Source organism: Solanum stenotomum, chromosome 9 (assembly GCF_019186545.1).
Source record: "Solanum stenotomum isolate F172 chromosome 9, ASM1918654v1, whole genome shotgun sequence".
Lineage (NCBI taxonomy): Eukaryota > Viridiplantae > Streptophyta > Magnoliopsida > Solanales > Solanaceae > Solanum > Solanum stenotomum.
The window spans coordinates 56,430,051-56,455,180 of record NC_064290.1 but is presented as its reverse complement, the minus strand read 5'-3'; the positions used below and the strand labels follow the sequence as shown (position 1 = coordinate 56,455,180).

At 31.9% G+C, this 25,130-nt stretch overlaps 2 protein-coding genes and 1 pseudogene across 4 annotated transcripts; all 3 read right to left on the bottom strand.

The window, feature by feature from the left end:
* Nucleotides 1–624: 624 nt before the first annotated feature.
* Nucleotides 625–3,076, bottom strand: LOC125876219 (zinc transporter 11). Its single transcript, XM_049557341.1, has 3 exons — nucleotides 2,462–3,076; nucleotides 1,390–1,442; nucleotides 625–1,226 (listed from the first exon to the last, which is right to left on the bottom strand). Exons 1-3 carry the CDS (start codon nucleotides 2,940–2,942, stop codon nucleotides 699–701), a joined length of 1,062 nt encoding a protein of 353 aa, XP_049413298.1. The 5' UTR covers nucleotides 2,943–3,076; the 3' UTR covers nucleotides 625–698.
* Nucleotides 3,077–4,050: 974 nt separating this feature from the next.
* LOC125877839 (mitochondrial import inner membrane translocase subunit TIM50-like) lies at nucleotides 4,051–10,797 on the bottom strand. Of its 3 annotated transcripts, none has more exons than XM_049559108.1 (10): nucleotides 10,509–10,797; nucleotides 8,646–8,734; nucleotides 6,543–6,579; nucleotides 5,715–5,776; nucleotides 5,490–5,603; nucleotides 5,181–5,285; nucleotides 5,002–5,100; nucleotides 4,564–4,720; nucleotides 4,365–4,467; nucleotides 4,051–4,246 (listed from the first exon to the last, which is right to left on the bottom strand). In XM_049559108.1, the coding sequence occupies exons 1-10, from the start codon at nucleotides 10,720–10,722 to the stop codon at nucleotides 4,201–4,203; spliced, it is 1,026 nt and encodes a 341-aa protein (XP_049415065.1). In that variant the 5' UTR covers nucleotides 10,723–10,797; the 3' UTR covers nucleotides 4,051–4,200. The 3 variants fall into 3 exon arrangements, with proteins under 3 accessions (XP_049415065.1, XP_049415066.1, XP_049415067.1); XM_049559109.1 differs by having other exon boundaries at nucleotides 8,646–8,716; nucleotides 10,509–10,779; XM_049559110.1 differs by lacking the exons at nucleotides 6,543–6,579; nucleotides 8,646–8,734 and having other exon boundaries at nucleotides 10,509–10,778.
* An 8,044-nt stretch (nucleotides 10,798–18,841) lies between these two features.
* LOC125875891 (3-hydroxyisobutyryl-CoA hydrolase-like protein 5) lies at nucleotides 18,842–23,138 on the bottom strand (annotated as a pseudogene).
* Between the last annotated feature and the right edge of the window lie 1,992 nt (nucleotides 23,139–25,130).

The following is a 25,130-nucleotide window of genomic DNA, read 5'->3' as shown; positions in this document are numbered from 1 at the left end:
TCTCAAATTCTATTCATTATATCATATTGAATATATTATTGTTAGTGATTTTAAAAATACATGTGACCAACTATATTTTAGTAGTGTCAAGGCAAATATTGGTGAAATATTTGAACTTTTTTGCAATTTTCAACTTCAACCAAATACTGTCCAAACACTTGCCAAGTCATTTACTTTTATAGATGAGTAAAGTAGATAGTTCATCCATTATGTAAGGCATTAATTGAACTCATGCAAATGTTGTCTAAAGAAGTTTTAATTGTCTAAAAGTGAGAAAAGAAATAGGACAATTGAATTTTCTTTTTTTTATAGAGATGTTAAAGAAACTTACATTTACCTTTTTACTCCATATTTACTCAAAGCGCACAATTCAATGCAGTAAGCTTCTATTATATGCAAAATTCTAGAAAGGATCGAATCACATGAATCTATTGTACACGACCTTATCATGCAGTAGTCTTGCTTGCAATATGTAAAAGATGATCTTTACTATTTGGAACTAAATTTTAGCAATGATGCACAAAAAACTTTGATATTCTTGAAAATAATTCCATTAAATAAGAACCACAACTTTTAGTTTGTACATTTCACTCTCAATATCCATGTATACAAATATTTTTAAACAACCAAAAGTATTCTCAAAATAAAATGGTAAACTATTATGCTGCTTCTGCCAAAATAATCATCAAAGCACAAACTCAAGTGTCCCATATCATCACCACAGCAATTATCCCAACACCTAACAAAACAGCCAAAAACTTGAAATGAGGCTTGTCAATCAAGACCAATTTTTGAGGCTTGTATCCCTTGGAAAGCAAATGATTAATGGATACAAATATAAAAACCCCACAAGCCAATCCCATTGATATTGCAAAGATCCAGTCTGCAACAACCCCTTGAGTTGTGGCATCGATTATGATTCCGATGGCAATGCCAATTGGACTAGAGATGGCAAAGGCAAAAGCATAGGCCGCGCAAGATAGTAAAGGGCGATTTGGGATCATCCTAAGTAGAGCTATTCCCATTGCAATAGCAGCAAATATCTTGTGTAAACTGACAGTCCAAAGAGCTCTCCAAGCATCGGCTTGTGAATCTGCAACACCAATGGCTATCCCCTCAAAGATGGAATGGAAACATAGTGCAACGATCAGTAAGATGCTATCACCAAGTGAAGAAGCTGTTGCAAGAGGTGCTTTAGAATAGTCATTTTCTCTGCCATCAGAGACCTGTGAAAGCAATCGAGACAAATCTAACTAAGCCACTCAAACAAGAATGGATTTTTCTCCAAAGTAGTGGACTCTACCAATTAGATTTAAAGAATAAAAGGAATCCGAGAACACAAAACAGTTCTTAGAGGGAAAAAGATACAAAATCAAGATCTTCTCTAACCTGTGACTGCCCTTGTGCGACTGTTCCGTTGCTTTTTCCATTTTCAGTATCTCCTGGAACACAACATGGGATTTGAAGTATCAGCCAAAGAGTTCTTTATAGCAAATGTTAACTACTATACAACAGCATAAAAGGAATTTAGACGATCAAGGCTATTAAAAGGTAATTACCGGTTACTACCCATAATAAGTGAAGTTTGTGAATAAAAAAGTAAGTTTCGTCACATTGTCAATGGATATAATTTAAAATCCTATTGCAAAATGGATAATCAGCACAATGGTTCGAAAAGATCACTACTTTTCTAGTAAACTCCTTGATATGAGAAGCTAAACAGAAATCAACAAAATTTCCAGTTGATCTCAAGCTAAAACATAACTCAAATTCACATTTCCTTAAACATCATCGACCATGAAACTCTCCTACTACTCAGATTAGACATAACTTGGAGGCTAGTAAAAGTTCTACAGTCGACCTCAAAATTAGGTGCAAGATGCTTTAGAAACAAAACTATCAGATTTTAAGCAAAGCTCCAATTAACTAGAAAAACAAGATTTTGTTGATCACTAAGGGAAAGTTTAGCATATATTTTTTCTTCTTTCTTCAATGTTTCAGCATCAAACAAACAACATATCCTATCAAACAGCAAATGGAACTATAAAACCACTCCAAACACAAATATGGTTAAAATCGAGTACTTTGTCCACGCCAATATGTTTGTCAAACTTTGCTAGCTACTACCAACATTGATTTGCTTGCGGACAAGACTATTGTTAAAGTATGCCCACTACTCTTTTCTTACAATTCAAAATCCTCATCTTTGCCTTCCTCTCACTTCATTGGAGCTAAACTACATACACCCTCGAGGTAGAGTTCGTGTTGTAATAGGAGCCCCTTACGAGACTTAGCCAATTTGAAGAATTATCAAAACTAAATGAGGACTAATTCCTTTTTCCCAGAACTACAGTTTATATATAGAAAAAAGCTGCACAGAAAGTATAAAGTTCAATTTTTTGTCTGATCAATCAAAATTCTAAAACAACACATAGTAAATAAATTTGATAAAAGCACAAACCTTGGAGCTGAACATCATTGTTGTTGTTATTGTTACTTTGCTTAGCATAAACAAAACAGATAACACAATCAGCCAACATAGTCATCAAATAACCAGCACATGCCAACATATAAGCAAAAGGGTACTCTTTACTTGACAATTCCCCAAATGTCTCATTAGCATCACTTAAAAAATGCATAAGCGCAGTTCCCAAGAAAACCCCACCAGCAAATTGTGTTCCAAGAACTAAAAACCCCTCATTCCATTTCATGAAATAAGGTGAAACCCCACCAACAAAAGTCCCAAAGAAGACTATTATCAAACACCATATCTTCACTAAAACCAAAGGCCGAGATCTCAAATGGGGTTTGTCAGATTGTTCAGATAAGCCGGAATCTGAGTCAGCATCTCCGTCATCATCTCCGCCGTGTGCTCCGCCGTGGGCGGCGGCGGAGATAATGAGAAGAAGAAAAAGAACAAGAAAGAAGTGTAAACGTGCCATTTGGGTTAGAGAAAATCATTTGAAGGAAAAAATGGAGTTTTTTATAGAAATATCTTTGGAGAAATTGATGTAGTACTGCAGGACAAACAGATTAAGACATGAGAGAGAGAAAACAACGTACTGCAATGGTGAATTATGAGAGAAAAAAATGTGAAAGTATTGTACTACTACTTACCATAAATATTATTGGTTGAGATTTTTAGTGACTCTTGACAATTCACATACCAAAGGTGTATAATTTATCCGATCGTTTCAAAATAAGTATCACTTTTGACTCATTTTACGTCCATTAAAAAAGTAGTTCTTTAATAAAAAGCTAATTGAAATAGTATATGAGGTTTGGTACCAAACAAAGGCTTTGTTGATGCGTCAAGACTCAAGTGTGAATCTTAACCTTAAGAATAAAAGATGAGGCCACAAATCGTTAGTGCCAGTTAGTCAACTGGGGCGATGACCAAGACTTTCAATTTTTCTCATTTTCCCACAGCTTAGCCAATCACATTGTAGTATGGGTTAAATTTCGGATTTGATTGTTGGATGTATCATAAGATGAGACGTGGAGATTGAAGATAGATCTGACATAATAAATATAATAACGGTCTTGATACATGAACTTGTTTGGTAGTATTAGAAGGTTCGAGAGCCAGAGCCATGAGCCACAAGATTGGAAACATTTTGATGATCGATCATGATAAGTCCAAAAGTACAATTGCCTTTGAATAAGCATTCCACATCAAGATTTGATAAATTTATGGGATTAATAATAGAACAACTAGTAGTTGATGATCCATTTATTACTTTCTGCTATTAAACTATTTATAATTTGAATTTGAAATAATGAGAAGTTACAACTTAACCATCAAGTCTACCCCACCCCCAACCCAACCTCTGCCTCCCATCTAATAGGAGAAAACAGAAAAACTATAGTTTTGGTGATCCAAATTGATGAATATAGAAATTCATGTACACAAGAATTAATAATAATAGTGTTTTATTATCTAAATTGTAAGAAAATACCACAAAATCATATAGTATCAAGTCAGAGCAGAAACAATATGTTGAATGAAGCTATCGTTTGGCAATTTTTTTGATGTATTCTATTATTACAAAGGAGCAAATGATGTAATTCATTGCTTGTGAGAAAAAGAATACAACCATGTTGTTAGAGAAGTAACATTCTTGAATTGAATCGTTTAGTTACACATAATTTATCACAATATCAATTGCTTTTATCCTTTGGAACTTCCAAAAATCAACACTAGCGACGCCAGAGGCGACCAGCCTGCCTTTGCTCTTGCATACGCCTGCATCAACAAAAGAAACTTTAATAAGAAGCATCTTAAGTTCCGTGTCTTCAAGGATTTCAAATACAATTCAATAATCACAGCAATATCTAATAAACAAATCAAGAAGAAACTTTACCTATGGTGCTCCTTCGATCGTTCAATAAACTCTTTTGCAATATCATGTCCTTGGTATGAAGCTAATACAGTTCGAATATCAGCTGGCCTATGTTTTCCAACATCTGCACACATACGTTATCGAGTCATTAAAGTGAGATTTACAAGGTGACATGATAAGTACCAGATTATGTAATGTCATTTGTTATTGGTATACTTACATTCAAGAAATGGAATAAGATCTAAAAGTGTGGTATCTTCCACATCTCCTTTCCATGATTTTATTTCTACGCAGTTCTCTGGCTGAAGACTACTTTCTAATGCGTTACCACTAATATATATAATCCTTGATGGATCCCTATTCAACATGGAAAGGTCCTGCAACAACAGACACAAATGACATGGAAATCTCAACCATTCCGTCTCTTAGTAGTTAGAACATAGGTTAAGGAGAATAGAACATAAAACAAATGAAAAAAAGGTCATATCAAGGAAAGATAAATGGAAATCTCAATTATCACCATTTCCAAGGAGTGGGAAATGAAGCAAGAGATAAAAGAAATTAAAAAGAAAAAAAGAAAAGGTGAGGTTGAAAGATTTTCGTGTTGCAGTTGAAGCATAATGAATGGAGAATTTAGAGAATGAGCAAAATCACCTACTCTGTAATGCTTGCCACCCACATATTTAGTTGCTCCCCTTGATAGCCTATATCGAATACACTGCTTTGAATCCAATTTGTCGACAATAGGATCGACATACTGCAAATACCACAAGCCAAAATTTTAACTACACAACTGGTACAAAATATAGAAAACATTACGAAGGAAGTGAAAAATACCATGTTTTGTTGGTCAGAGTACACAATTATCTCAAAAAATTGAGCTAAGTGTTCCAGAAAATCCTCAACTCCGGGTCTTTTAAATGTTCTCCAGCCTCTCTCACGCTTTTAAAGGACAGGAAGTCATATTAGTGACAACAAAATGAAATGATAAAACCAGCTGAACTTCGAGGGGAAAAGCTCTACCAATAGGAAGAACCTAATGGTACGACTAATCCTCTATAGATCCAAAAAATGAAAAGCAATTACGGCAAATTTAAACCACCATGATTAAATAAAATCCATCTTGTTTGTGACTAGGAATTTTACCTTCCAGTCAGAGTAGACCAATGTCTCACTTAGATCAAGAACAATGGTAAAGACATGTTGCTCCAATGGATGCAAATCCGGCAGGAGCTTGTCTGATGATGGTTCACTATAATCCTAAAGTAATCGACAAGATTTTATTTGTAATTGGGAAGAGATGACATTCAAAAAGAACAAGACTTAGAAAAACAACATGGTTTAAAAATAAAGATGTGCATAATTACTTACTCGAACTTGTTCTTCAGTCAAGCGCCTTAGATCTAGGTAAAGCTCAACTAACTTGGCAGGCACTGGAATTTTCAGAAGGGGAGAAAACATACCACCATAAAAGTAGAGAAAGTGTAAGATTAACCCAAGAAAACTACTGTAGAATGTATTACAAACAATAAGTATCGGCATATAAGAAAATATAGTTATATTATTACAACAAATCATTTACAAAAAAGTGTCATCAAAATTACTAAGAAAATATAATTATACCATTATAGAATATCATATTCAAAAAAACAGTATCAACATAATTAATGAAGTATATCGGCACATCTTAGAATGAGTATTTTCATCCTTCCTTGTACCAGCTGCCATTAACTCCACGACCCAACAAAAATAAAGCATTGAACACATTTTTTTTTTCTATTTTTAATCAGTATTTCTGGAATGTGGGACATAGTTAAATCCACGGATCATGTCAATTGCCAATCACACATATAGTAAACCACATGTTATACGCCCCAATATGAGGCATTGCAAGGACAGTTCCACATATCATATACAGTCCATAACAAGCTAGTACAAGACAGACAATACTCATCCCCAAAAGTTCAGCACAAAGCTTTGTGTGCCAACAACAACAGAATTCATGATTAAAGGGAACACAAGTTTAAGGACACCTCCCTAACTAGTTGCCAAGGATATCATGCAACAAGCAGAAAAAAAAATTAAAGACACCAATGTGTATTAGTATTACACCTATATATTGCACACAACTGACAATGTGTGGCAAGGGTAAGTTCATGTTTTTGGATAAGATGCAGAGAACTCAAAATCAGAACAAACCTGTCATTGCAGAGGAGTACAACAAAGCTTGAAATTTCTACAAAAAAAATAGGCAACTAAATATCATGAAATTTCTTTAGAAAGATGTTAACCAAATAGAACTTCTGAATCAAAATAAACAGACTTTACCTACTATTGGATTTGAACCAATGACCCCTATCATATGAAACCAATACTCTAACCATTGAGTTAAGTATGTCATTTAACCATATAAAAGAGAATCAAATAAACGTATCTAATAAATAGATTACAAATAATATATTACTTTTTTTCTTTATGAAGTAATTAGTTCTATTGCAAGCATCAAGTAGATGCATAATAGTTACAAAAGCTTAGTAGCAAAAGGTCAGCTCTCCTTTACATTGTTAATTAAGAGTCAGGGAGCTGACAATGTTCAAAAATGAATCGGGGAATCTAGAGGGGATAAATAAACCCAACTATACAAAAACATGAGGCATTTAGTTTTTAAAGATTGGTAGGTAGTTGATATTCCATCAAAGCATCTGCTGTTCCTTTCGTTCCAGTTACTCCAAAAAATGGCTGCAGGTATCATCTTCCAGATTCTCATGATCCCTATTTGTAGGACCGAGATCACTATATGAATAGCAGTGGTAACTCAAGCTAATTAGTGGCATAAAGCCAAAAATAAATTGGAGGTCTAACTTTTTTTTTTTTTTTTGAAATCCAAAGTTATTTCTTTTTTTAATGATAAAGTTTTATTTTTTCTATGGTCTTTTTTTTTTAGACAAGGGTAACTTAATTTTTTCTATTGTCTTAAACTAAAAATGTATAATATACCAAAATATTTAATCTTGTGATCTTAAACATGTCAAGTGAAAGTTAAATTTAAAAATTACCAAAAAAGAAAGAAACATTCTTTAATGTTTCGAAACAAACTAAAAGAAAGACACTATATAATTTATTTTTTTGTTATAAAAATACTTATAATAATTCTATTATTACTAAAAAAAATTGGGGAGTCAAATTTTGGGGCCTAAAATGGATGCCTAATTTTTAAAGGCATTGAGCCGCCCCTGATGAATTGAAAAACGGAATGATCAACTCTACCGTCAATTAAGTATTAAAATAAATAGGTCTTCAAAATGTTCATATGAAAAATTGACAATTCTTATCGGACAATCCTAATCTTAGTTGTGCGGACTCTTCACTTTTGATGCCGCACCCGTGTTGGAGTCACCAAAAATACACTACTTTTGGCGAATCCGACACACACCCATTGACATATTTGAAGAGTCCGAGCAACATAGAATTCCTAATACTTCCCAGAAATTGAACTTGACCAATGAAGGAACAATACCACAATTTTTATTACTATTCATATCAAAATCCTTATAATCATAAATTTAACTATTCCTGGAACTAGTATTGTTATAGCAGTGGAATCTATCCTCTATTTTGACTTGTCAGTCAATCGGATTTCTTCCGTTTCATTGATTTTCTTTGGATCCTAGTCCTACCTTTCTCTCAAAAAAGGGAAAGAAAAAGGACGCCAAAAAGTAGCAAACTCAAACACTACAATGGAAGTACATTGAATCTAGACCAGTCAGTAAACGCCTTTATCATATACAAATAATGAATCGTAATAGAAATATAAATGAACTTCAGATTTGAAATTCATGGAATAGACAATATGGATGGAATTATCTATAATGATGGCAAAGGGCCCCTAGTTCCTCTCTCCAACTAATCAAATTGGCCAAAGGTGTGTGTTTATGAGCCCAACTAAATTTCTACCAATATCCGTGCATTGTTAGAGAAATAAACGTTTCTAATGGCATTAACATAGCCTATCTTCTCATTCAAACTCCTTTTCAACTTTTGAAGAGTCCCACATTTACCGACAAGGTAAAAATAAGTAAGCACAAACTAAACACATGATTTAAAGAAGATCGTTGAAGCTAGGGTTAGCATAATCTATCCACCACTAACTCAAGCTAAATGCTGCCTATATGCATATACTTTCAATCTTTAATCGTGCATTACTCTTATGATGCAAATAAACAACTACTTGGTCATCAGTTTAATGGCTTAGGATAACACAAACACATAGAATGAAATAAATTAGAGTAGAGCCAGACTAACATCAAAACCAGATGCACTATCACCAACAGTATAGTTTGCAGATGTACGCAAAGCCTTGGTCCTCTCCTCAACTTCGGCCAACGAATATGCTGTAGATCAAGGACATGTCAACATGAAACAATATGCACATAATACCAACAGAATATTAATGATAAAGGACAGCCTATCAGTCCCTTGACCTCTTTGCAGTTTTTCACAAAGACTATTCCATATCAACATATAAACTCGATTATGAACAACAGGATCTGAGCCTGCAATAGGACATCCTAACTAACAACGTATTAAGCTACTATGAAGGCAAAAGTCTACCTAATAGCAATTACAAGAGCCTAAAAGAAGTAAGGCTTGAAAACAAGCCCATAATAATGAATTTCTTGTAATAGTACCTTGGGGACAGCTTAGAGGTTCTTAAGACTTCACTAACGCGTTTGCACCCATTACCAATTTCTAAAAAATAGCGTGTTGTACCCATTAGCATTAGGAGAGGCATAGATAAATGAATCTGGCAAAAGATTCCAACTCATACCTAGTGTAATCTCACGTAATACCACATGTGGATCTGGGAGGGTAGGATGTATGCACACCTTACCCCCCTACGTTGGTGGGGTAGAGAGACTGTTTTTGAAAGACCCTCAGCTCAAAAGAATCAAGCTGAATATTAGCATACAGAGATGCAACCAAAACTGAGAGCTTAACTGCAGTGCTACTTTCTTCCTGAGTTCATTAGCTAAATTGAAGGCAGTGGATTGTTATTTACCTTTGATATGTAAATGAAAAATCCCATTTGAAAAGACACCCAATTAAAGGCTCACATAAAAGCATGCTTAATCTCTGAAGTTAGGTGTAGCACAGGTTGTGCACTTCACCTCGCTTAATTGGTGCTCTAGTGTATGTCAAAGTGCTAATGTGTGTGCACCTTCAACTTATGGGTTTTGTCTTAACGACATAATAACACACACAAGAAAATGTAATGCAAGTTCAACAAAATTCACCAATCTCCTTGCTCAGGCCATCCAAATTAAGATTATCACTCTACAAATGGCTTAAAAGCATTGCATAAATGACACACTCAAGACAAGTTATTGTTGAGTTTTAAAAGGTGTGAATGGAAAATGAAGAGTTGCGACATTTATGAAGAGTTGCGACTTTTACGAAGAGTTGTGACTTTTATGAAAAGATTGTGACTTTTTCAAAGGTTTGTGACCTTTCCGGTAAAGCACAATAAGAACCTTTTCACACTACCCTTTGTTTTCTATAAATTGAGGGATTTCCTCTCATTTTAGTGAAACAATTTTTTTTGGACTTCTTCTACTATTACTAAATCTAGTATTCTAAGTGTACTTTACTGTCGTTGAATGGTTCGCTGACATCGTGATTTTAGGTACTGATACACCGGTGAGTAATATCGTTCTATCCTGGAAGGATATATTTCATTAACTTCAGGTACTTGAGGGGAATAATTTCCTGAAGGAGACACTGTGCATTCATTGGGCTCGATTTTCTTTCTTTGAGAAAAATATTTTTATATTGTTTCTAATCTTCTGATTCTATTTTCTATACTAGTTCTAATTTTCTAGTTTGAAAATACTCTTTAAACTTTGTTGTTTCTTACTAAGTTCTTCAAAGTTTTGTTCCAAGTATTTTAGAAATACAAGATGAACAACAGTTATTAGATCACACAGCTGAAACGGACGGAGTACTTTGTTAGTCTTAATTAATTTCTCATCTGAATGATTCAGGCTAGCTAAATAGATACACAATGAAGCTCAAAATTTCACATCCAAATTAATCCTCAATAAATCCAAGTAAAATAATACTGAAAGGGAAGACTAATCAAAATTAAGACTGTAAAATTGAATGTACCGTAAGTAGCATAACCAGCAGTAGCAGCACCGCCGGTGAGGGCAGCAACAAGGCTGTACTTGAGAAAATTCCATGACTTGTTCTCAGCTCCGGCGGCGGAAGAAGGTTCAGGGAGAGGAGGCGGAGGAGGAGTCTGGTCTTGGAGAAGAGCGGTGGATAAAAAACGCCGATTGCTTCTCGAAATTCGGAATCGTGATCGAGTTACAGCGTACATTTTATGCAGAGGGATTTAGGAAAGAAGAATTTGACAGGACTGTTAAAAATCTACAGCCGTCACTAATATGCCTTAGATCATGAGGACTGGATTGTCTCACATATGGCATATAAATTTTTATTGACATCTTTTTCTTCTAATTTATGTGATAATAGATTGATATTTTTTAATGATTTTATTTTTTAAAAATCATCTATTGTTTTAATATTAGGTATGACTAAATGCTTATGAAATCTCTCAACTAATAAAGAAAAATCTTAGGACATTCTATGATTGGTTAAATTTGGTATGCACACATAATTGATCACTTATTAAAATTTGAAAGGGAAAAAGGATAAATATACTTCAAACTATTGTAAATGGTATGTAGATATCCTTCGTCATACTTTTGAGATATTGATGCCCCTGTTGTCCAAAAACTAGAGCATATATGCTCTTTATTCTAATGGAAGACTAAATAGGGACACGTGACACAATCTTAATCATTTACAATAGTGCGAGGGTATATTTGTCTTTTTCCCCAATTTGAATTATGAATGGTAAATCTAAAGTATTAGATCGAAAAAACAAGGTAGCCCTCTTCTTTTCTTTTTTTGGTTAAAAAAAACAAAGTAGCCCTCTACATCATGTAAATATATCATACAATCAATAATTTTGACTGCCTTCAATATTTTTAATCCATAATATAAGATTATATGTGAAAATAACACATAAAATTTAAAACACTTTGATTTTGAACGCTTTATTTTAGAATTGTAACATGTTCAATTATATGAATCTAGCTAAACATTAAACTCATAAAATTTAAATTTGAAATCTACTCAGACTCTTCCTTCTCCCTCTTACATCGGTTCTCCATTACATGATGAGCCCATATACGAATATATGTATTTTAGCTGGGCCTAAATGTATGAATGAGAAAACGTAACATAAAGCAAAACAATAATTTATATCCAATTTTCCATCCATGTGAAGGTTAATACTCATTTGCTCTTCTTGTAAGTTGTGAATATCATATGTTCTTGCCTTGTACTAAAACTATATGAATTGAAATTTAGATTATGATGCAGAGTTACTGTTATGAATTATTTTTAGTATGATCTCACCATATAATATTGATATATTGGAGATTCAACCATTATATTTTAGTCGTCAACAATCCTATATATCTTTAAAATTGTTAGATTTGATATGTCCATAATCCATAGGTGATTTAGAGTCAAAATTAATAGATGAGATCAAGTTTAAAAATTTCGAGGCAACACATGTATCTAACACGTATCTCACACATATGTATACACAGGGAATACATTTGATACATATACAATATACAAGTGATACACAAATGGGATATACATCTCAACGTCTTGCATATATTACATTATCTATACTTTAAAGTTTTAATTCAAATCTCCACCAAATCATTCCAAAATTGAGATTCAAATTATTGAAAATATTTCAAACATTATCGAATAGCACCCCATCAAAACTAATCACAAATATATTTCATTCTCTCGACTACTATCTAAATTTCTAGTTGATCAGTTGAGCTATTTATTAGCCCAAAGAATACTCCAATTGAATGTGCAACTCCATACCTTTCTAAAAATAAACTACTATTTCTAACTGTACCCTCAACATTAAAGAAGTATGCACTATATTTAAGAAAAAAACAATTTATTTTTATTAAATAGAAATAACTTAGTAAATTATACTTTATATTTTTAATTTTGTTAATGAATGCAAAGAGAATTAAAATAAGAAAAAAAAAAATCATAAATACGCCCTGCTTCAACTTGATAATGAGTTTATTCATCGGCACAAATTCAAATTAATTTTTGAATTCATACATTTCAAATATTGTAATAGTAGTTTTTTTTTTTTAAAAAAAAACATGAGTTTTAATGCTCTCTTTATTTTTATTTATCACGTTTTACTTTTTGAGAGTCAAATTATATGAATTTTAACAAACATTTTGAGATGTATTTTTTTTCCAAGTCAAATTAACATGAGAAGAGTGCAACTTATAATATTTTTTTCAAATATTTTTTTAATATCAAAATTTCAATAATTTAATTCAAAATAACTTTATTAATCATCTTTGATTAAACGAAACATGACAAATAAAAAAAATTTGAAAAGAGGGGGTACATTTTTCTAGCTAGACATAGTTGGCTTCAACATTAAATGAAAGAATTGAAGACTCCTATAAGAGTATCCAGAAGTCTCCAATTGGGAAATGGAAAAAATAATTTAATTTCTAATTAATACACTTTCTACAACATTTTATCATTATATATTTGGCCAGAAAATTAAAAAAACTATAATATATTTTTTTATTTTAAAACAAACAGATCTTTTTTCCATATTTTAGTTAAAAAGTATTAAAGCTAAAAGGATAAAAATATTTAAAAAGATAAAATAACATAAATAAAATATCATTCAGGCCAAATTTTCTGGCCAAAAAATTTTTTCCTTTCAAATTTTATAATTTATGATTCAAATTTCAAAAAAATAATTTGAAAATTTTCTAGAACATACTTGTCATGTTTTAATTATTGTTGTTACAACACTTGTCATGTTTTTATTATTACTGTTCATTTACTATACTCACGCTTAACGTGCAACTTCACACTACTTTTTTCTTTAATAACGTAAGTCAGCTCATGACTTGCTAGATATTTTTTGGAAGCATAATAATCGTGAGAGATTAAAAGATCGTTTTCGACCGTAAAAAATAATTTTATATTTTTATTATACAAAAAGTAAATAGATTGTTTTTGAAGTATTCTCGATTTCAACTCACGTTGATTGAAACATACATTATAAGCCGTTAATTTTCCTAATTTGAAAATACAAAAAGCGACTGCTAACTACTCTGCCTATTCATTTGTGTATTGTTTGATTTTTAGACACGACACGCAAATTAGTTGCTTACCATTTAGTATTTTCTTTAGTTTATTTTATAAGTTCGTTTAAAAAAATAATGTTATTTTATTATAATTAAAAATAATTTAATTTTTAAATTCTGTTTTTTTATCTTTAATGAAAAAATTTATTCCCCATAAATATCTAATAATTGTTTTAGATTGCAAATTTTAGAATTTTTTTGTTCTGCTTAAACATAGTACCAAGTTAAACGATGCAATACAAAATGAGACAGAAGGAGTACAATTTTTGGTGTTTTCTCTTTCTTAAATTCATTATTATAGCCCACCATTAAGAAATGTGGCACAACATTTGTGATTTCCCTCTCTTTTAATCAAATGTTTTAGATTCAAATTATTAAAAATCGCTAAAAAGAAAAAATAGATCAAGGAATGAGTTTTCCGAAAAAAATTAATTGATGTATATATTAGAAAATTGCAAGCATAATCTATGAGTCTATTTATTTGTTGATTTTGTAACTAATACATCTTTATTAGTAGAAAACATGTTTCCTTATTAATGCGTAAATTTTACGCTACATAGTCTTACTTCTACCTTAATAAAAAGAACGACTTGTTGACCAAGCAACTATCTTTGTCTCTTTCTAAAAATTCCAAAAATGCCCTTGAATTTCTATACCTATATATAAATGTCCATTTTCTTTCAACACTTCAAGCAAATTAAACTCTCATTTTCATCTTCCCCAAATAATACTATTAAATGTATTTTCCAACAATGGCTTTTAGTTGGGTTGTTGCAATTGCAAACACAATTACTCTTGGAAACTCGAAATCAACACTATCATCAATCGAATTCAACAAAAATCAAACGAATCAGAGTATCATTTCCTTTTCGAATGAAAAAAATTCCGAGTATTTTCACATGCCTCTTCATTATCCAAGATATTCAAAACATGATTACGATAAGATGGAGGAATGGAAGATCGATGCGCTTCTCAGAGAATATGGACTTAATTTTCAGGGGACTGTTGATGAGAAGAGGAGATTTGCTATAGGTGCATTTGTGTGGCCTGATCAACTTTGATTTTTGTCCTAATTTGGTTATATATGTTCTGGTTTTGAGATTGAGACGGAGTTGTTGTTGTTGTTATAGATGTCTTTATGACTAGTTCGAGTTTAAATTTGTCCTCCTTGTTCGAATATATATGATAGTCTGATTCTAACGTGTTTGAGATTGAGACGGAGTAATTGTTGTAATAGATATTTTCATTTGTGGCTAAACAAGTTTAAATTTGTCCTAATAGGTCATGCATGCTCTGTTTTTTTCTTATATATTATAGCGGAATTTAACTTGCTTCAAATTGAAACGGAGTAGTTATTGTTATTACAAATATTGTAATATTCATCCCATAATTTTCTATCTTCTCTTCAAAATACTTGTTAAAAATGAAGAAAATGTTCATGTTCAAGGTGTTTTAATTTACACCTTGAACAAAACTCGTATTATGGTGCTAGATTGAAAGTTCCATTGTTCTAAAAAAAAGTACTCTCTCTGTTTCAATTTATGTAAAATTTGATCAAATTGATCGAAAATTTCAATATTTGTTAGGTGGGCCAACGGATCGATTAAGTTGGGCTGAATTTTCATATCACAAAACATACTATTGTGTTCATGGAATTAGATTGGGCCAACAAATGAAGCAATTACATATTGTTGGGTCACTTGAAGTTAATAGGGCCACAATTTAAAGTTGTCCACAAGTTCAAAACCACAGTTTATCAGTAGCATAACGGCCGATTACCCATCCAAATTCATCAAAAACCCAAAGAGAGTTTGGCAATTTCAGTTCTATTTTTTTTTTGACTTATGGGCAATGAGCTATCCATTCTCTACAATTCAACTTAAACGTGGATATTGGCAGGAATTGATTGAAACTTTACCATGGGTTCGCGAACGCACACCTTTGGCCGATTTGATTCGATGGAGAGATAAACCAGTGGTCCTTTTTATTGTACAATTTTTCGTTTTGTGCTAACATTAATTAAACATCACAAGCAGCTCTGGATAAAGAACTTACTTGATTTGTTATATTATAAACAATTATATATAGCAGCTGCAGCTCCTCTGTAATACATTGGAGCTAGACTGTGATTACAGTTATAAATTTTCCTCTCCTGCCGTTGTGTGTTTCACGCAACATTTCTGCACCATGGCATGCTCGGACTGCAACATTCCGTTCACAAGAAGCATTTCATTCTATTGCATACATTGTGTAATCAGCAACTTGGAAAATTCAAATGAAAAAACTTTTCTCCAGAAATCACGATGCAAAATTGGCTCTTCTAAATTATGAACAAAAACACAATGCCATCCAATCAGCTCACACCGGAAACGACAAAACGTAAAGTGCTCGACATCAGCAGTAAACTCAAAACTCCAGCCCCTATGAAAGGGACTGAAAGATAAGACTCCTCTGCCTCCTCTCATCTCTTCTTCTTCTTCCTTACAATCATTTGGTAAAACATATAACAACAACAAAAATCATGCACTAATTTTGTGTGCCACTAATTGCTAAAACAACTTCTCTCACACATGATTTTGCAGATTCTATGCTTTTGTATATGCATTGTCTCCCATGAAAATTTGCAAAAAAGACCAGACATGAATAGTTACAACAAGGTACGTTACAATCAGCCATAAAAACTCCATTCTTACTAAGTTATACCTCCGCAATCTGAAACACTCCTCTTTCTAACTGCCTGCAGATATTTTGTCAACTCATCAACATGACTTGCCACCACTATCAATTCCACCTTTTCTGTGCAAAGATGTAAATATGTATAAAACCTAGCGCAAACACGCATAGGCAGTGCAATAACAAATGTAATATATAAAACAATATGTACTTAAATATATATATTACCAACCTATTATAAAAATGATTGTCAAACGTATATTGGGCCCACGGGCATCCCCATCTAGCCCTTAATTAACACATTAAAGAAGGCTACACCCACTTTTTTTTTAATTGTTTAATTAAATCATTAAAGAAATTTTGACTACTTAGAAGGCATAAAAAATATATTTTCAATCCTCAACGTGTATTAACCGTCAAAAAATGATAATAATTAGTTAAATACTAATAAAAACAACGATTTTTATTAAAAATTGCAATACGTATACATAAATTATATTTGTTTGTATACATAAGAAAATTAAAAACAATTATAGTTGCAATTACATAATGCATACACAAAAAGTTTAATATACTATATGGATACATAAAATTTTATTCAAAAAAATTGACATGTAAATTTAGTTGATGTATACGATAACTGTAATATATATACACATAAACTATATTTTGTTGTCAATTTATGTTAAGTGTTGTATATTCGTGTCAATTCCCCATTCATAAAGATTGACATGTAAAGTTAGCTGATGTATATGATAATTATAATATGTATACATAAATTATATTTTATTTATATACATAAGAATATTGACAACAATTATAGTTGTAACTATATAATGTATACATGAAGAGAATAATATGATACATGTATACATACAATTTTATTTTATAAATTTTACATGGAATTTTATCTTATTATTTATACAATAACTGCAGTATGTATACATTGATCCGTATTTATCTTTGTATCCATTGATCCATATTCACGCAATAAATTTGTATACATTTGATCAAATCGAGATTGATATACATTAATTTGTATTCATCGAAATCATCATCTCGACTTCTTACGAGATTCTTATAAGAATTTTTCTTACCCATGAAGTTTAAAACAAAAAAAAAAAAGACTGAATTAAGGAGAAGAAGAGAAAGTTTGAGAGATGAGCAAATATAGAGTTTTTGGCTAAAAACATGCTTAAACTATACTCCAAACTTGAATTACAACATAAATATATCTTTTTTGGCAGAAAATATCCTCTAAGTATTTAAAAGTTAATGATTTTCATCCTTCTAATTAGATATTGCCAAAAAACAAAGGGATCCTACAAAAACATGTGCAGTTCACATGACTATTAACAAAAGTTTTCTTGCATAAATTCATTACGCTATAAAAAGCTCTTGAAAAAATATTAAAAATATTCGATACCATTATTTGCTGAAACTAACTTTTGTAGGAAGGTGTGAGAATACATGATATGTTTTTCTTCTCATTTACTAGCGAAAGAAGCTAGGACTTTATAATCTTCACCTTTTTAAAAGTCAAATTGTACTTAGATCAATAATTTTTCGATGCAATTTGATATTAAGGTGATCAAAATTCTGATTATGTCTCGCATTCGAATTTCATTCTCTATTATTAGAAGTGGAAGTCTCCAACAAGCACCGCTTCAAGAAAATTCAATTGAGAAGAAATATATTTCCACTAATAATTTTTTAATATTAAATTACATATTAAAATAAATGAAAAAAATTATCAAATTAATTTTTTTTGCATAATGCTAAACCCAATTGCCGAAAAAAATTCATGATAATATTTTTGGCATATCTTAGAATAATAAATACAAAAGAGGTGACTTGATTTTTGTGGGATATGATAGTTTTCCGACAAATTCTAGCAAATACTTAGATGATGTTTTCTGCTAAGAATGATATTTTAAGGATATAATTTGAATTAATTAGAGTATAATTTAAGGATGATTTTAGCTAAAAAATTTTTAGCAAATATACTTATGGAAAGGATTTTAGAATGAAAAAAGAGGCAAAATAAAAAAAGAATAGCCTGAATTTTTGCCAAAAAAAATTGAAAAAACTTCAATTCTACGAATCATGAAATTCCACAATTAATAGGACAAAAAAAATACTAGAACATATGAAAGAGGATCAATGGAATGAAAAAAAATAACTTGAAATTTTCGCCAAAAAAAATTTAAAAAAACTTTAATTCCACAAATCACAAATCCCACCATTAATATGGAAATAAAATGCTATAACATATGAGGGAGTGACAACAATTAAAACAATATCATTAGCCACTTGTACATATTCATAATAAAGCTTGGGAAGGCCATTCGCAAATAATACATTAATCCAATGTGACTTGTGAGTAATGTATCAAAATCTTAAATAATGTTGCAGTTACATTTGCCACAAGGAATGTTTCTTCTACTCTCTCTCTCTCTCTCTCTCTATATATATATATATATATCATGAACACTAATTCTAAGAGTTGTTGATCCATACATCATTATTGAATTTTCATTTGGTTCGGAGATAATAACTAGAACTCTCATATTTTCCTTCCCACCTGTTAATTATCAGATCAAATATAAAATTAAAGTTTAATTAACAATCTTCTTCAATAATGAAAAATATATAATTGGATAAATTAAGTGCAACTGATATACAAATTCATTTGAACCTGCAATATTCTTCTTCATTTATTGGAATTTGAAGTTCCAAGTCATGTTCTTCGAATGGCTTGAAGATTAAGTCGAGTTGCTCATCGTGTACTTTGTCAAGAGTTGAAGGGTTCCACTGAAAACAAAGAAAGGGAAGTGTTCTATCAATATTTTTTATGTAAATGCATCAACTACTTATAATTATATGTTTCAGTATTAAAAAATATTACTTTTAGTCGAATAAACTGAACGACTATATAGTTATTCTAAATTCTTGATTGGTTAATAAAACTTCCAACACTTGAAGGAACAAAGGAGCATACCTTTGGAGACTTATCTTTGTCAATGATGGCAGCCCTTATTCCCTTTGAAAATAAATTAAAGAATTCTATTTCAGATTTTAAATGAGAAATCACAAATCAAGTGTACCTCTTTGTGAATATGTTTACTTAAAAATAATTACCTCATACAAATCATTAGATATTATGGTTCGTAATGTGTTCATTGTAATCCTAAATTCTTTTCTCAAACATTCAGATAGGGTTTGGGTCCTTCCTTCTCGTATCTGAAAAAATATAGAGAAAATGTAAGATTCTTTCTCTTTCACAATTCAATAGATATGCATAAATTGTTTATATGTATTAGGACTATTTACCGATCTCAGTGTTATTTTCAGTCCAATTGGAGATGCTTTCTTTATACTTTTAAGCACTGGCATAATCCAATCATTTCCTTTTTTGCCTGCTTCAACTTCCTGAAAATTAAAGTTATATAAACAATTGTACGTTTTATTTTATATGAGATTCCATTTCATTGGAATATCATATAGTATAATCAATTTCTTACAAATGAATCCAGGATCTCCTCCACAGTTTCCCTGGAGAAACAATCATCGATTATGGACAACCTACAATTGATTTATGAAAAATGCATGAGTGTGACTATTAATTAATATCCTCACAAGAACAATTTGAAATCATAATTTATATGATACATTACTTGCTCAATACACTTCTTTCATCTATTTGAACATTTGTAGAGAATTCGTCGATGACAGATCTAATAGTATCTTCTTCACCGTTGTTTATGCTCAGTAAACTCTTCTCTAACTGAAATAATTTCTGTGAAGGTACAAAATGAGTTACGTTGCTAATCCAGCAGCAACCACTTCTTTACCCTTCAAATTCGCTCCTGTTAAGCCCAAATATTCCCCTACATACATTTAACAACATCACATATATATTCAAATTTTTAAAATACATGTTCTAACTTACTTACCAAGTCGACCTGGAAGGCGTGGGAGTATGTATGATAAGCCACAGTCAGGGTGATACCCTAGATTTGCTTCAGGAATGGAACAAAACTGCAATTGTTCAATGAATGAGAAAACATTAAGATTAATAATTTACTAAAGATGTCATTATTCAAATCATAAAATTGGTACTAACTGTTCTCTCAGTGACGACAGAGAATTTCATTGGAGCCATCAAGCCTACACCTCCGCCCATTGACATTCCATGAGCAAGAACAATATGTGGTTTCTTATAAGTTTGAAGCTGGTAGCAAAACCAATACAGTCTATAACCAAATTCAAGGCAAGAATCCCCTTCAAAGAATATTGTTGATCAGTGAAAAGAGCTAACAAGCTATATGGTGTGAACACTAGTTAGTTAGTTAGTTAAAAGAAACCGATGTGGTATTAGTTAGTTACTAAGAATCAGTTGAACAATATATGTATATATAGATAATTAGAATGGTGTGATCATTAAGCTGTCTAGATTCAATGTAACAGTGCACTTCTCTGAATAATATCTCTCTTTCTTCTTCTTTAATCTTTCTTCTTTTCTGTAAATCTGTGTAGCTTAAACTCCATCTATGGAGTTATCATGGTATTAGAGCTACGATCGTAGCTAGTTTAAAGGCATAAAATCGACTACGTGATGCTCAGATTCACCAACAGTCAAAGGTGATTTCGAAAAAAAAGAGCATCCGAAGTCATTGTAATGGCAATTGGTGGTTCAAGTGAAAGTGACAGAGTTGTTAATGGTGGAGCTGGTAATGGTACTGCTGGCATAACCTCGTTTCCAGTCAGGGATGTTGTAGCTCTTGCAGCTTCTAAAGGGTGGTATATATATCAAATGGATTTACATAATGCTTTCTTGAATAAGAAGTTACTAAAGGAGGTGTACATGGACATCCCTCTTGGGTTTGCTAGACATGGGGAGTGTAAGAAGGTTTGCTAACTACATAAGTCTTTGTATGGTCTAAAGCAAGCTGCACCAAGGCAATGGAATGTGTAATTAACTGAGGCATTAATGCAGATGGGGTTCAAACAAAGTCACTATGATTACTCATTATTTACAAAGCATGTTGATAGTGAAATTGTGGTTGTATTAGTGTATGTGGATGACTTATTGATCACTGGAAGTAATCATCAATTTCTGAGCAGCACTAGACAGGACACTCAAATGAAGTTTAAAAGGAAGGATCTAGGGGAATTAAAATTCTTTTTGGGAATTGAGTTTTCTAGATCTAGCAAAGGTATCTTGATGACACAAAGAAAGTATGCACTTGAATTAATCTCTGACTCTGGACTATGGGGAGTTTAGCATGCCTGCACACCACTAGAAGTCAACAAAAAGCTCACTTCTCTTCAATATGATGAACATATTCCTAATGAATGCACTAAAGATGACAGTTTGCTTACAAATCCTACAGAGTATCAGAGACTTGTAGGAAGACTTCTTTACCTAACCATGACAAGACCAAACTTGGCTTTCTATACACAAGTTCTAAGTCAGTTCATGCACTATCCTAATCAATCTCACATGGAGGCAGCACTAAGAGTGGTTAGGTACATCAACGAAGCTCCTGGCTTGGGACTGTTGATGCCAACAGGTCACACTACACAACTCACTGCTTTTTGTGATTCTGACTGGGGAGCATGTTTGGAGACTAGGAGGTCAGGATATTTGGTAAAGCTAGGAGAAGGGTTAATCTCATGGAAATCTAAGAAGCAAGAAAAAATATCAAGAAGCTTAGCAGAGGCAGAGTTCCGAAGCACGGCTGCCTGTGCAGCTAAAATTACTTGGTTGATAGGCCTATACAAAGAATTGGGGATCAGTGTGAGTTTTCATGTGAACATGATATGTGACAGTAAAGCAGCCATCCAGATTGCTGCAAATCCAATCTTCCATGAAAGAACAAAGCATATTGATATTAATTGTCACTTTGTCAGAGAAAGAAATTGCCAAAGAATACTGAAGACAGAACATATAAACACCAAGGAGCAATTGGCTGACCTACTCACTAAAAGTTTGGGAAAAGTACAACATGATCTGCTACTAAATAAACTGGGAATGAAAAATGCCTTCCAACCATAAGCTTGAGGAGGGGTGTTGATCAGTGAAAGAATCTAACAAGCTATATGGTGTGAATGACTAGTTAGTTAGTTAAAAGAAGCTGATATGGCATTAGTTAGTTACTAAGAATCAGTTGACCAATATATGTATATATAGATAGTTAGAATGGTGTGATCATTAAGTTGTCTAGATTCAATGTAACAATGCACTTCTCTAAACATATATATATATATATAATCTAAAATAGAAACAAATATATAGTTACTTGTGTTTCGTCCATCATATAATCGTTTCAATTCTCCGCCAGCTGAGAATGTACGGCCAGCTCCCTATGTGCAAATGTATAAGAATTTCAACTTTCAGGAAATGGGATTAACTAAGAAAATACTCGTAATCAAAATAGATAATTACCTTAACGATTACAAATTCAACATTCTCATCTTTCTCATATTTCTCAAATTTCTGCCCGAGCATTAATACCTGATGAAGAAAATTTTATAATTAAGTGAACATTTTAACTATATATGTTTATAGATGTTACATGCATATATACCATTTTTTCTGATATAGAATTTAGATGGTCAGGCCGATTCAAGGTGAGCACTCTGCAGTGGCCAATCTCCTTAGCAATAACATCCTGACGAACGTAAAAAAAGTTTTTTACTTATACTTGATGAATAAAAAAGAATCAGACTCGCATTTTAGATTTAATATTACCTCTCTATTTTGTTTCATTACTTCTGGAGGCATCAAAGACGTTACGATAGAACTTGGTAGAGATGTTATTCCCATAACAGCTAGCTAGTCGACTCAAAGAAGAGTGGAATATTTAAAATGATGACTTCTCCTTCTTCAACTCTCTGATCTTAATTTATAATTTTGTTTATGATATTAATACGGTATTTAGTATATGTTTAAATATAATTAAAGATATATCATCCATTTAATAAGATTAATACATCTATCTCTAGAGTTGAATTGGAAGTTGGAATATATATATGAGTACTTATGCGATACAAATCTAGATTAATCGGTCAGTGGATTGTAGATATGAAATTGTTAAACCAACACAAATAGAAAAAATTCGGGCATAACTAAAACTCGGGCACAACTGATAACTAAAAGTCGGGCATAACTAAAAGTCGGGCACAATTGATGCACAATTCTTTTAGTGATCACATTTATTTTCAATGATGATGTTGATGTCAAATTTCTTGACATAAATGTAACTCCATTTTTTTACTTGTTACGTTTCGCTTTATAAGAGTTAATTTGACTAATCTCTACAGTTAAATTGAATTATTAATTTAATATGTTTAAGTTAAAATTTAAATGTTCTATGTTATGCAATCAGAGTATCATGTTTATCTTGGTTTATATATATATATATATATATTATGTTTTTTTTTTTTTTTTAATCTTGGGTTAGTATATATGTTAAAAGTGATTTTTCTTTTCAAGATATATTCACTTGATGTTGCTGGTGACCATTTAAATTTGCAAGGGTAATTTTATTCGTTAAAGAATTTATTAACACGTTGTGAAATCAATGTTTTGGTTTAGATTTTAAATGAGATCTAAAAGTTTGGCATGAATAACAAACTATTGGAGGTGATGGACTATTAATTAGAGTAATTAAGTTGAAAACAAACTTAATTAGGTCTAGATATAGTTAAATGCCTAAATCTATATTTGTATTTAAAAACTACATTATTAGATATACATTCATACTATATCTAAGAATTTCATTTATAGTTTCAAAAATTTATATGCTATCTCACTATTTAATGATGGCATAATACATAAAATGTATCATTTAACTTGACCTCATTTTACATTTATGCCCTCTAACTTTGGGTGTGCACAAGCATGTACCTTAACATGTAAAAAGTTGAACAAGTAGACACATGATTTCTACGTGGCATAATACATATAGGACACCACATAGGATGAAACTTTTCATGTAGAATGTGCGTGTCTATTTGTTCAACTTCTTACAAACTTAAGTGCCTACTTGTGCACACCCAAAGTTTGAGGGCATAAATGAGAGCTGGTGTAACACCTCGGGTTTCAAAAAGAGCTAAAGAAAGGTTCGTACAAGTCAACCATCAGTTTTTCATTTTAGGTCAGCTTCAATCGTGCATATCTTTTAGAACATAAAGAATTAGGTGGCCCATCACCTATCAAATTAATGGTCTTTGAGTCTTCTTTCCAACGCCGTCAAGTTTGCTTATATTCGAGCTCAGAGTAGAAAGTTATGCCCATTTTAGTGAAGTCTCTCTTCTAAAAACATCTCAATCATTTTAAGAGGGGTAGTTTGGTCTTTTCCTTTTTCTTCTAAGCCTGACCACATTTTTCTTCACTCAATTAAGGATCTAATAAAATGTTAGACCACTTTTTCACGTTCCTAAACACTTATAGAAGTAGAGCGAGGTTCCAAGAAGAGAAAATGCTAGGTTTCAAGCATTCTTCAAGATTTGTAGATTTCGCAAAGAACATTATTCTTTCAAGGTATGTAAGGCTTCTCACAGTGTTGAACTTGTTCGTCCTCATGCCATACATCTAAATTTATCCACTAAATCGTTGTATCTAAAGAGTTTTTGAGTAGTTCTTGTTTTTTAGTTCAATTCTATGGAGGTTTTGATCCTTTTGTGTTGTGGATCTTTGGTAAAAGTTATATTCCCAAAAAGGGACTGTATGGAATTCTTCATGTATTTGTGTAAGGTTTTAGAATCAAGAACAGTATAGCAGAATTTTCCAAATTCTAAACTAGTTGGGGTCCTA

Excerpts from the sequence above, each read along its gene's own strand:
- LOC125876219 (XM_049557341.1), bottom strand. The coding sequence starts at position 2,942 with ATGGCACGTTTACACTTCTTTCTTGTTCTTTTTCTTCTTCTCATTATC. Across the intron at positions 1,443-2,461 it reads CAATGATGTTCAGCTCCAAG|GAGATACTGAAAATGGAAAA; the intron begins GTTTGTGCTTTT and ends GTTGTGTTCCAG. Across the intron at positions 1,227-1,389 it reads TCGCACAAGGGCAGTCACAG|GTCTCTGATGGCAGAGAAAA; the intron begins GTTAGAGAAGAT and ends TTGCTTTCACAG.
- LOC125877839 (XM_049559108.1), bottom strand. The coding sequence starts at position 10,722 with ATGTACGCTGTAACTCGATCACGATTCCGAATTTCGAGAAGCAATCGG. Across the intron at positions 8,735-10,508 it reads TGCTGGTTATGCTACTTACG|CATATTCGTTGGCCGAAGTT; the intron begins GTACATTCAATT and ends CTTGATCTACAG. Across the intron at positions 4,247-4,364 it reads CGATCGAAGGAGCACCATAG|GCGTATGCAAGAGCAAAGGC; the intron begins GTAAAGTTTCTT and ends TTGTTGATGCAG.